General features: G+C 46.7%; 1 protein-coding gene across 1 annotated transcript; it reads left to right on the top strand.

Moving 5' to 3' along the window:
* The first annotated feature begins 3,884 nt into the window (after positions 1-3,884).
* Positions 3,885-11,619, top strand: DYNLRB1 (dynein light chain roadblock-type 1). Its single transcript, XM_084645856.1, has 4 exons — positions 3,885-4,019; positions 8,091-8,166; positions 9,449-9,616; positions 11,132-11,619. The coding sequence occupies exons 1-4, from the start codon at positions 4,017-4,019 to the stop codon at positions 11,173-11,175; spliced, it is 291 nt and encodes a 96-aa protein (XP_084501982.1). The 5' UTR covers positions 3,885-4,016; the 3' UTR covers positions 11,176-11,619.
* The last annotated feature ends 1,385 nt before the right edge of the window (positions 11,620-13,004 follow it).

Genomic DNA, 13,004 nt, shown 5'->3' with positions numbered 1-13,004 from the left:
CTAGGTGGATAACTTCCTGAATTATGACGGCTTATGGAGTAACTCAGACCATACCTTTACAGAGGCTACAGGCTCCTGCAACGAGGGCCCAAGCGCCTTCAGTTGCATTCCTCAGCAATGTTTTGATATTGAAGAAATGCAGGGTTGCTACCTGCTCTTCTGTACATACTTTTACCAAGCACTATGGTATCACAGCTGTATCTAGATCAGATGCAAACTTGGGGAAGGCACTTAGTTCCGTAGCCATTCTCTAATTACACCGAGTCCCACCTCCTACCAAGATGGCTTGTGAGCCACCAGTGGAATACACATCTGTAAGTACTTGAAGAAATAAACGGCTACCTACCGGTTCTAGAACTGTGGTTCTCTGAGTTGTGGGTGCAGATTTATATTCCACAACCCACCCTCCATCCCCTCTGCACCAGTTTCAACTCTTCGTGTACAATGCAAAGGAACTGAGGCGGGTCAGGAGGTGCTGCCCTTCAATAGTCATGGGAGGGGCGACAGGACCAGAGGGCACAAGTGCTGCCCCGAAGGGTACTGCCGGCAGAGTTCTCTGGCTTCAGTGCACTAGGCCTATATGGAATAAACGTCTGCACCCACATCTCAAAGAACAAGTTACAGTAAAGGTCGGTAAGTGGCTTTCTTAGGCACTCTGGAGAGTTCCTGATCTGCTGTTTGAATGCAGAGAGGGGATGGGAAGAGTCTGCTGACACCCCTCAAGTAGTGCAAGGGCAGCCCCTACCCCTGTATCATTACAGGAAATGCTGGGGGAGATGAATTCTCACCATGTGTCGTAGCTCAAGGTCTGTGCAGAAGGTGATTATCTGTGCAATACAGTGAAGCTCAGGAGGGGATGGCATGGGGCTTTTGTATGGTTACTCTCGATTCTGTAGGCAGTTTGATGCAGGAACTGAGTCCATTAATCTCCCCATCTCTGGATGTAACATCAGTATTTCCCTGCTCATTGCAGATGGTGGAGGATTTGACTGGAATGCGCCATGGGAGCTGTGAGAATCCTGATGGCTTAGATGCCTGGAATTGAGCATGCAGCATGGTGCTTTTGCATTCTCTTTCTGTGTTGAAAGAATAATGGCTGAGGTGATCATGTGTCTCCTGACTGGGAGAGCTGTATGAATTCATTACAAATAATTTCTCCTGTGGATTTTTATTGTTCATGAATTACGTGTCACCCCGTTGTGATTTTTATTCACTGGTTTGGTGAGAGACATTGCATTTTGGTCTCTAATTTGTTTGCAAATTAATTGCAGTGAGCATTCAATACTCATTATTAGAGCTGATCAAAAACTGGTGAAAAAAATTTTGCAAAAATAGTTTTATGATTTTTCATTGAATTTTAAAAGTTTCAAGCAAAGTGGCCTGGCTCTGTTTGGTGTTCAGGCAGTGTGCCCTCTTGTGTTTCAAAAGATCAATGAAATTCACAATTGTCCGATGACTCCATAGTTAGGGCCCTACCAAATTCACAGCAATGAAAAACGGACCATGAAATCTGGTCTTTTGTATTCTTTTACCCTATACTATATAGATTTCATGGCGAAGACCAGCGTTTCTAAAAATGGGGGATTCTGACCCAAAAGAGAGTTGCGGAGGGTCACAAGGTTATTTTAGGGGGTCGCAGTATTGCCACCTTTACTTCCGTGCTGCCTTCAGAGCAGGGCGGCCAGAGAGCTGTGGCTGTTGGCCGGGTGCCCAGCTCTGAAGGCAGCGCCCCACCAGCAGCAGCGCAGAAGTAAAGGTCAAGTACCACAATCCCCCCTCCCCAACACAATAACCTTGTGACCCCACTCACAATGCTTTTTCGGGCCAGGACCCCTACAATTACAATATTGTGACATTTCAGATTTAAATACCTGAAATCATTAAATTTACAATTTTTAAAATCCTCCGATAGTGTAATTGATCAAAATAGACTGTGAATCCGGTTGGGCCCTACCCATAGTGTAACAGATAAAGCTCTTCAAAATGGTGGCAAGCCTCCTCTCTGGAGTGATTGTTCTTCCTAGTAGTTATTTGTACCAGTATTCAGGATTCTGTGAACAACGTGGTGAATAAAACACTCATTTACAGAAATCATGAACTCATCCAATCAATGACAGAGATGGAATGCGGTCAGAACATGAAACAGAGCAAGTCTTCATAAACTAAACTCAGCCAAGGTGAATAAGGCATTTTCCTAGTCAGTGGACTTGTACTCCAGAGCTGAATTCTGCCATATGGCCTTTATATTGCCTTCTCAGTCCCTATCCCCAGCGTGAATTTTCTTCCCTGAGGCTAACAGCATGGTCATTCCTTGAGCCTGGGAACCCAACTATCTATCTATTTTAGGTACATCCGTGCCCCATTCTCAATCTTGAATGTATTTATCTTCACAATACAAGTGCTGGTTTCAGAGTAGCAGCCGTGTGAGTCTGTATTCACAAAAAGAAAAGGAGTACTTGTGGCACCTTATTGAATTTTCCACTGAATGCATCCGATGAAGTGAGCTGTAGCTCACGAAAGCTTATGCTCAAATAAATTTGTTAGTCTCTAAGGTGCCACAAGTACTCCTTTTCTTAATACAAGTGCTATTATCCCCATTGTACAGAATGGGAATTAAGGCACAAAGAGACTAAGGCTATGGCTATACTAGAGACCTTCCAGCAGCACCACTGTACTGATGCAGCTGCACCACCGTAAGATCTCCAGTGTAGCTGCTCTATGCCGATGGGAGGGAGCTCTCCCATGGACATAATTAAACCTCTCCCAACAAGAAGTAAGAATGTGTGTGCTGGGGGACCACATGTCTTGACTGTCAAAGAGGCACAACTGAACAATCAGCCACCGGAATGTGATGTCTTTTGGAGAAGGGTGTCTTCTTAGCCACGCCACTTGGTTTCACCCGGCCGGCAGGACTTTAGGCAGGCTCCAGCTTGGCACTCTGAACTGGGCAAGGCAGAACCTTAGACTAGATGATCCCAAGACTCCAGCTGGCCCAGAAATGTCTACAAGGGCTAGGGAGGGACCCTACAAAACAGCCCCCAAGACCCCTGTCGCCCCCCCAGACCACGTCCCCAGACCTCCGTACCCCCCCAGGTACCCCTCCCCAGCCAGCGCCCCAGACCCCAGTGTCCCCCCCAACCCAGGTACCCCTCCCCAGCCAGCGCCCCAGACCCCTGTGCCCTCCCATGCAGCCTCCCCGACCCAGGTACCCCGACCCAGGCCAGGTCCCCAGAGCCCTGTGCCCCCCCAGCCAGCCCCTCCAACCCAGGTACCCCTCCCCAGCCTGTGCCCCCAGAGCCCTGTGCCCCCCCAGCCAGCCCCTCCAACCCAGGTACCCCTCCCCAGCCTGTGCCCCCAGAGCCCTGTGCCCCCCCAGCCAGCCCCTCCAACCCAGGTACCCCTCCCCAGCCTGTGCCCCCAGAGCCCTGTGCCCCCCCAGCCAGCCCCTCCAACCCAGGTACCCCTCCCCAGCCTGTGCCCCCAGAGCCCTGTACCCCCCCCAGCCAGCCCCTCCGACCCAGGTACCCCTCCCCAGCCTGTGCCCCCAGAGCCCTGTGCCCCCCCAGCCAGCCCCTCCGACCCAGGTACCCCTCCCCAGCCTGTGCCCCCAGAGCCCTGTGCCCCCCCAGCCAGCCCCTCCGACCCAGGTACCCCTCCCCAGCCTGTGCCCCCAGAGCCCTGTGCCCCCCCAGCCAGCCCCTCCGACCCAGGTGCCCCTCCCCAGCCTGTGCCCCCGCAGCCAGCACCCCAAGACCCAGATAGCGAAGAAACCCCTAGGCGACCCCACCCGTGACAACCGAGGCATTCCCCCCGAACACTTCCGGGGCAACCAGCACCGGGGGAAATGACGACACCCGCTCCCTTGGCTCGAGTCGAACCCCCCCGCTCGCTGCCTCAGCCCATTGGCCGATGGAGCTGCCCATCCCCAGCTCGGGGGCCGCGCATGCGTGCTGGTGCTGTGACGGGTCTGCGTGCCGCTGGGGACCGGTGGCTGCTTCAGGCGAAGATCCCCCAACATGGTGAGTGGAGGGCGGGGCCGCACCCCTGCCCCGCGGCCGCCGTCTCACCTGCGGCAGGGGCGGGGCTGGGGCAGAGGGGCCGGGCCGCAGCCCAGGGCGTTGGTTCGAGACCCCGTGTCAGCCCAAGGAGCCCCGGGCTCGGGGACCCGGGTGCGGAGTTAAAGGCGGGGCCGGGGGTTGTGGGGGGAACCTGGAGCCACATGAGGGGGGTTGGGGGCCTGAGGCTCACGGGAGGGAAGTGGGGGCTCCCTGGGGGGCTCAATCCGGAGGGGTCACCCCAGATCAGTCCGGAGTGACAGCACCACACCATTAGTTATGCGGATCAGTTAAACCGCATTCAGCCCCTGCGTGAGCACCCTCATTCCGAACAAAAGGGGCCTTAAATTGGGTTAGTCTGAGTCACTTCCAAAGTGAATGAAGACAAACTGAATTAAGGCCACTGTAATTCTCGATATCAGCAGCCACACAGGGGTTGAATGGGGTTTAGCGAATCCACTTCAAATTCACAGCTTTAGTTAATTCGGAGCGATTCATTTTCCTGCTGTCCCCATCTGTACGAGCCCTCCGAAGTGGACTTCAGGGTACGTCTGGGCAGCAACATGAGCCCAGGGTTAGTAGAACTGGAGTGAGCGGCCCCTGGGTTTGTTAATCTAGGCATAGGGCCGACTCCGTGGGTGCCCCAGTTCTGGAGCACCCATAGAAAAAAATTAGTGGGTGCTGAGCACCCACCGACAGCCAGCTCCCCCCTCGCACTGCCAGTGCCTCCTGCCCGCCCAGATCAGCTGCTTCAGGGCATGCAGGAGGCTCTGGGAGGGAGCGGGAGGAGTGGGGACCTGGCACGCTCAGGGAATGGAGGGGAAGAGGCAGGGTTGGGGGCAAGGGATGGGGCGGGAGCAGGAAAAGGCAGGATGGGGGCTTGGGGGAAGGGATGGGGCGGGGTCAGGGCCTGGGGCAGGAAAAGGAAAAGGCAGGATGGGGGCTTGGGGGAAGGGGTTGGATGGGAGTGGGGTCTCGGGTGGAGCAGAGCGGTGGATTGAGCACCCTCCCGGGCCCGGAGGAAGCCAGTGCCTATGAATCTAGGGCTTGAATATTTGCATTTATTTGTAACCCCCAGGTTAGGAATTGTTGAACCCTGGGTCCTACATAACATAGACAAGGGGCTCCAGTGTCTACACTGCATGATGCCGGCCCGAGTCCAGCCACCCATATCCAGACTTTTTAGTGCCCTCCCAAATTGTGGCAGCTCTACGCCTTTGTTCGTGGTGCAGTGTGAGAAAACTTGATTGTCCTCCAAACTTGACTCCCCAAAGGACCAAAAGAGTTGGCCCATGGGATTGTGGGATACCCTTGGCAAACTCCCAGAGCACAAGTCCAGTGGGGCTGTATCTACCCTTCAAAGCAATAGGGCTTGAACCCTGGGTCTCAGCTTTACTCAGGCTCGGACCCTCCACCCCGATGGGCTCCTGGTAGCCTGCGTCTGAGCCTTGGGTTATCACAATTTGTATGTAGACAGAAGGGGAGTTAGGCTTGAGCCTGAGTTTGAACCCTGGGCTTACATGGCAGTGCAGATTGCACTCTTTGATAATCTGTACACTATTCCCTGATAACCAGAAATTTCTACGCTTAAACTCTGTACCATTCACTATTTTTTTAAAACACCATCTTAATAAAATTTTTATACCCTCTTGTGGGCTTCCAGAGCCCAGGTACCAGCCCAAGCCTAAACATCTACCCTGCAGTTTTGTAGCCCCACAGCCCAGTGAGCCTTAGTCTGCTGAAAAGGACCAGCCACAGGTGTTTTATTGCAGTGTAGACATATCCTCAGAGTCCTAGATTTCAAGGCCTGAAAGGACCACAATGATTATTGAGTTTGACTTCCTGCATAACACAGACCATAAAATTCTACACAGTAACTCTTACAAGGGAAGGAATTATTCTTCCATGATACATAATTGAATGCTATCAAGCCAATAATTTGTGAGTGAGCACCTTACAAAGGAAGACAAGTGAAATCCCTGTTTTACACATGGGGAAATGAAGAGGTTCTGTAAATTTTCCAAGACCACACAGGGAGTCAGTGACACAGCCAGGGATAGAACCCAGACTCCTAACTCCCAGTCCAATGCACTATCCCTTAACTGCATGGCTTTGGGTGAGCGAAAAAAAAAATCTCATTTTAATTAATGCCATTGACTGTATGGCTTGGGTGTCTTTTTTCAAAGAAGCGTGGGCACTGGGATGTACCAAGTCAACAGGGATGTTGGTCTACGAGGTGCTTCCCTGAGGAAATCTTAGGGATTGGGAGGGAAGGGTTGTTATTGTTGTTTTTTATTGTAATTCTATTAAAGGAGACACTGAAAACAGACTTTTACAAAGATCACCATAAACTGTTTCTGTTTACAAAAAATACAGCTGAAATATTTTCTTAAGAAACAGATGTTTCCCTGCATTGCAGATGAGAACCTGAAAATGAAATAGTCTACAGCTGGGATTTTCAGTTGAGCCCAAGGGAGTTAGGCACCCAACTCCTATTGAATTGGTGTTTGAGCACCACACTCCCTTTGATCCTTTTAAAATCTCAGTCTGGGTGTGAGCTAAAAACAAAGAGAGAGTGACTAGTCTTGCTTGCTATGTGAGAAGAAATGCAAAATTAGATGATGATCTGCACGGATGGATCCTTATGCTCAGGCAACACTCTTTGGAAGTCAGTAGGGCCCGGATGCCTGGAACAGGTTGTAGGGTTGGGGCTTTAAACCGGAATAATAGCACTTACTTTCAGATTTAATAGCAGTCACCAGCTGCTATTATTTTATTTTTCCACTTCTCCAGCATACAACTCATTTGTTACAATCTCCTTTTAGTTACCATTCCGTTTCCTTCATTTTGAAATTTGCACTGTGATTTTCCATGCCTGATAATCATTTTAAAATAGCTCTTGATTTTCCATGCTGGATAAGACCAACTGTAGTTTGCAGACACAAAACAAATCCAATGTTGTATGGTTCCCATAGTTGGCAGCAGTTAGTATTGTTTTAGACTTAGTTGCTTAGTCTCCTGTGCAGTTGTTTCCTTGTTCCTGTGAAGACAAGCATGTTTCTTTGTTTGAAGAAGTCTGTTTTGCCCGACATTGCATTATGGAGCTCGGTCAGTCAAGGTGCTGAGTGCTCCAGCCCCCCATTCTCTTTAATGGGAGTTCACAGTGCCCAGCACCTCTCAAGTAGCACTCAGCACCATGCAGAATCACACCTCGGCCACTCAGATCATTAGGCTCCATTATCGAGATCCCCAGTGAGTTGTAATTGATGTAAGAGCTAGCATTGCTAAGAAAACTTTCAAAATCTTTCAGAGTTGACACTAATTTTACAGAGACAACAAACGGATAATAATACCTTTGCAGATTTCTTTGTATATTGACTTTTTAACGTAGTAGAATAAACTGTTAGCAATAGATAACAATAGCCCATCCACCATGAATCGTTATTGTAGGCTAATGGTTGTAAACCAGACTCTTTCCCCTCGTTTGCTTTGTTTATTGCCTTTAGCATATTTTTGATAAATGGAGTTTAACCCAAAACTCGATGTTTTTTCTTTCTTGTTTGTAAATTCTATGTATTTTTTCAAAACAAGTGCTGCAGCCCTGTCCTTTGTATAACTGTAAAATAGTAAGAAGAAGTGCTAGCAGCCCTAATGAGCAATCCCACAGTAACAAAATAGTGTGTGTGTGGCCTTGTGCCCATGAGCGAACCTGTAATGAGAAACCAGTGTTGCAGTGAGGGGTGGGGAGAAAGGGTGAGGGATGTATTGGGGAACAGGTTTCAGGCTTCCAAAGGCTTGTTATGGCAAATGACTGATGGACAACAAGGGGCTTGAAAACAACTAAAAAGGCCTTGGTAATATGATGGTGCAAAAGATAGCTGTGCTTTGCTCTGAGAAAATGAGTAATATCTATTGGAATCATCTTGGCTCAGTTGTATTTCCAGATATATTATTACAAAGCATTATTTGAAGGCAGATTGCACCTTCAAGACATCATGTTGCCTAATCGTTTGTTTGTTTGTTTGTTTTTTTCAGGCTGAGGTGGAAGAAACACTGAAGCGAATTCAGAGCCAAAAGGGCGTCCAAGGAATCATTGTTGTTAATTCGGAAGGTATTGTGCCACTCTGGCTATATTTCCTAAGGATGTTACTTTTTCAGAACAGGGCACTTTAAAGATCAATGTATTTGCTATTTAGAAAGAGATTAAATGTCTCTCTAGATATGTTTTCTTCCCTTAGAGAGGCAGGTTAAGTCAAGCTGTCTCTCTGCAAGCCTATTGAAGTCAGTGGCATTGAGCGGATGTATCTGAGAGCAAAATTTGCCCTCATGCATTTTAAGAATAACTTTACAGCCAAGAGGAAAAATATCAGTGTATAGAATGTAGAACAAGGCAAGCTCATTTTGCCAGTACAATGAAAAGGTTTTTCTGATCATATGTAATGTACAGTAAATCTTCCAACACTTAATTTTAATTTAACTGATAAGTGTCTTAGAAAAAAGACATTTGGTAAATACGTGGAGGCTCTATTGAAGATCTGATAATTGGTGACCTCATTTACAAATCAGCATTCGGCTTTCCCTTCCTTGGTAGTGCTGGTGTCTTAGGACTGGGAGGAAGGTCAAATGTTTGGGTTGTGCTTGTGGGGTATACATCTTCAGTGTACTAGAAAAACAGATAGATCAAATGTTAGCAATTTGCTACTGCATCCGTCCCATACTACAACGTACGACAAATGTGGATTGAGTTTGGCTTTTTGGCTTCTGCCAGGGCACTGGTACTGGAAAGCCCCCTCAGGAGGAGGTTGTGGAGCAGGAGAGCAACTGCTACCTCCCCATCCTTACGGATCGGTCCTAACCAAGGTGATGCACAGAGTGAGTGCATCCCGTCAGCAGCCTCCAGCGGACCGGCTCATATGGCACCTGGCTATAAAGCACTCCCTCCCTGCCCCCCCCCCCCGAGAAAAACAATGAAAAACTCTCAATGTTACACAAGCCTATGGAGGGCTCTGGTCCCAGTGGTGGTGAGCAACTCTTCTCTGCTACCATCTATGTTCCTTGAGGGCTTTTCTTATATGTTCTCTTTTTTGTATGTATTAGTGGCTCCTAGTGGAAGTTTCTCCTTGTTTCCAGCTGCTTTTTGGAAGGAAGGCTGGTGGTCTGCAGAAGCAGCCAGCCCCTCCCCCCCCCACATGTTTCTGCACCACTCACAGAAGGGTTTCTAGTCACACTTTGTTTCAAAAAAATTTTTTTTAAATATGCTAAATTTTAAGCATAAAATCTACTGAGGTTTAAAGGGACTGTACAGATGTGTCTAGTGGGTAGCCAGGAATTAAGTTAGTCTCAGAGGTTACCATCATTAACTATCTCACCACACTTACCTTCTCTCTTTGCAGGTATTCCTATCAAAAGCACGGTGGACAACTCCACAACAGTGCAATACGCAGGCCTAATGCACAGCTTCATCATGAAGGCAAGGAGCACTGTGCGAGACATTGATCCCCAGAACGACCTGACATTCCTGCGAATCCGCTCCAAGAAAAACGAGATCATGATTGCTCCAGGTAAAAGCCCCTAAGAATCAGGCTTCAAAGCCTCCTGTTGAAATTCCTTTCTCGCGGCATGTGTCTCATCCTTCCCTGTCAAGCTTTCCATGGCACAAAATCTATACAGCCTGAAGAAGTGAATCCTACCAGTGATTGAGGGAGGGATAACTCAGTGGTTTGAGCATTGGCTTGCTAAACCCAGAGTTGTGAGTTCAATCCTTGAGGGGGCCATTTAGGGATCTGGGGCAAAAATTGGGGATTGGTCCTGCTTTTAGCAGGGAGTTGGACTAGATGACCTCCTGAGGTCCTTTCCAACCCTGATAGTCTATGATTCTGTGACTGTCTAATTTAGTATGCTGTAGCCAAAGAATTTCTGGTGGTATACTCGGTTCAGAGATGGGTCTATTTCTGTTAAACTGAGCCTCCCTCTTCATGGTGGGGTGTGGGAAGGAACCAGTTTTCCCATCTCACTGCCAGTCAAACTGTACATTTGAAAGAAGGTTCTCTTGTGTTTTGCCTTCTTCAAGATAAGATCAGAAGAGTCTGAAATTAGCGGAACACATTTTATGAGCTGCTTCAGGCCAGCACTGCTAGCATAACTACTGAAACGAACCAGAGTGGGAGGCTGGCGTCTTTCTCAGAATTGGAGGAGCACGCATATTGTTACAGTACTTGCTGGTCCTAGAATCTCTCAGTTTGAGTCTGTGTCTGCACTAGACTCTGTTAATTTTTCGCCACTGGTCAGAGCGTGTCTAGACAACGTAGTGGTTAAAACACCAGTAGCCTGGAAACACTGGAACTTGCAATGATGTAGCATTGGTGGGACATGTCGAGAGAAAATGCCTCATGCCGAGGAGGCCAGAATGTTTCATGAAATCACCAGATAGTGTCACGGAGGGAACTGGTGCAATATGAGTGCAGTTCACCCAGGTGTAGAGGGCTCATATATGCCCCTCCACATCACTTAAGACCTGTGGTGGAGCTGTGATGAGTAGGGAGCTGTTCACGATGAGTGACTGCACAGGGCAAGGGGTCCTCTTTGTATAACAACCTATTTGTGCTGGCAAAGAGGTGCTGGTTGTGGCTGCAGTGGGGGAATGGCTGAGAGATTTATGCTTATGTGGATCTAGTGGTCCAGAATCCCCACGTGGAAGATGCAGAGGGGTAGTGGGTGTTGTTCCAGAATGTAGGAATGTGCATTAAATTACATCAGCTTGGTACATCCCGTTCTCTAGAGAGGCTGGAACTATTCCCCCACAGTAGGATTAGAGAGACTGACCTGATTTATCCATGGGAAATACCTGTCAAGCCCACCTCGCTCACTAAGGAACACTTGCTGTCAGGTATTTTTATTTTCTCACACTACTTTAAAATTGAAGTGGAGCTGATGAACATTTAAGTAGGTGACATTTACTGTCACTAGTCAATGTCTGATAAACGTGCAAGGTAAAAAACAAAACAAGAAAACAACTTTTCTTAATCTGTGAATGAGCATTAGCAATGGAGGAATAACTTCCTTTTTTTCCCTTGCAGATAAAGACTATTTCCTGATCGTCATCCAGAATCCAACAGAATGAGAATGAGATCCTAAATTAGTATGTTTTTTTCCCCCAGTACCCAATATTTTTAAATTTAATAGCCAAAAACAAAGCATTAGGGTTAATTCTATTGTGCCACCTTAATAATGACCAGGAGGACCACCTTGTGCTCTTTTGTTGTTTACAAAGAAGTAAAAGTACCTTTCTTTTGTATCACTAAAATGGCATTCCGTGGAAGGGGTCTGAGGATTGAAATCAAGTGACTTGGGCAGTCAGAAATGGACAGATTTCTTTTAGTGTTCAAGAAGATAATATAATAGAAATTCTAATAGTGTGATCTAAAAAATGAATCTTTGTGGTTTGCACACTCCTGTCAATTCTGACTGAAGTATGGTTTTACCTTCTTGGTTTTGAATGACTGTAAATATGAAGCTTGATTACTCATAACTTACCTTCTTGTTTTTTGGTTTTTTTTTTGTTGCCGCTTTTATGATTTATTTTGAAAAGGTCTTGCCTTATCAACTCAATAAAAGTGTCATCAATGATTATTTTTGTCATGTCTCTATTCCTTCTCTTGTGAAATTTTCAATGGCCCTTTGATGACTGAACTTCTTACTGCAAATCTTTAGAAGCTCTGAACTCTCCCTGAGGATGTCCCTACCTCACAATGTTATCTCTCTGAATGGTGACTTTTTCGAAGCGAACGGGCTCTGTACTAGTAGTGGTCCATTATTTTCATCCATTTTCACCCTATGCACTTGCTTTTAAACCAGGGACAAAGAAGAAAAATACAATTGACTTATTAGGGGTTTGTCCTGAGTAACAGCAGCAGGATTTCATCTGTTGGAATTGCCGTTCCAGTACAGTCCAATAATCTGTCTAATCAGGTATTCAGTCTTGAGGTATTCAGGATTTGGTTTGTAAACAATTGAGGCATGCAAATTGGATACCTACCTGTGCAAATGGTTACAGTAACCTGCAAACATGATGTGAATATACAATTGCAGTAATTCTTCAGGCGAATTAGATGCACAAATGCATGTGTCAGAGCATGCCTCTTGTTTTAAAAACAAGGCTCTGAATTTCGAATGAGTATTTTAAAATCTTGTTTTATCTGCCTCAATACCCTATATAGTGAGTTCTCATGGTAACTATATATAGATAATTTTTTTTAAATGTTGACTTTAGTTTTGTACATCCTCTTGTCCCTGTATTATGGGAAAGGGTAAATAGGGATACCTAAGTGGACTTCTCTGTACCATTTATTATGTCTGATTTTACTCTTCTTTACAAATGAAATATCCCTGATTTTTAATCTCTCCTATATGAGAGACCATTTGTCTTCCAGGTGTGTGTTCACTTATCCTTTTTTGACAGGTTTCAGAGTAACAGCCGTGTTAGTCTGTATTCGCAAAAAGAAAAGGAGTACTTGTGGCACCTTAGAGACTAACCAATTTATTTGAGCATAATCTTTCGTGAGCTACAGCTCACTTCATCGGATGCATACTGTGGAAAGTACGGAAGACGTTTTTATACACACAAACCATGAAAAAATGGGTGTTTATCACTACAAAAAGTTTTCTCTCCCCCCACCCCACTCTCCTGCTGATAATAGCTTATCTAAAGTGATCACTCTCCTTACAATGTGTATGATAATCAAGGTGGGCCATTTCCAGCACAAATCCAGGTTTTCTCCCCCCTCCCCAACACATACACACACACACACACAAACCCACTCTCCTGTTGGTAATAGCTTATCTAAAGTGATAACTCTCCTTACAATATGTATGATAATCAAGGTGGGCCATTTCCAGCACAAATCCAGGGTTTAACAAGAACATCTGAGGGGGGAGGGGGGATATGAAAAA

This window comes from Lepidochelys olivacea (assembly GCF_965140295.1).
Source record: "Lepidochelys olivacea isolate rLepOli2 genome assembly, chromosome: 13".
Classification (NCBI taxonomy): Eukaryota; Metazoa; Chordata; order Testudines; family Cheloniidae; genus Lepidochelys; species Lepidochelys olivacea.
This window is presented reverse-complemented; position numbering and strand designations above follow the sequence as displayed.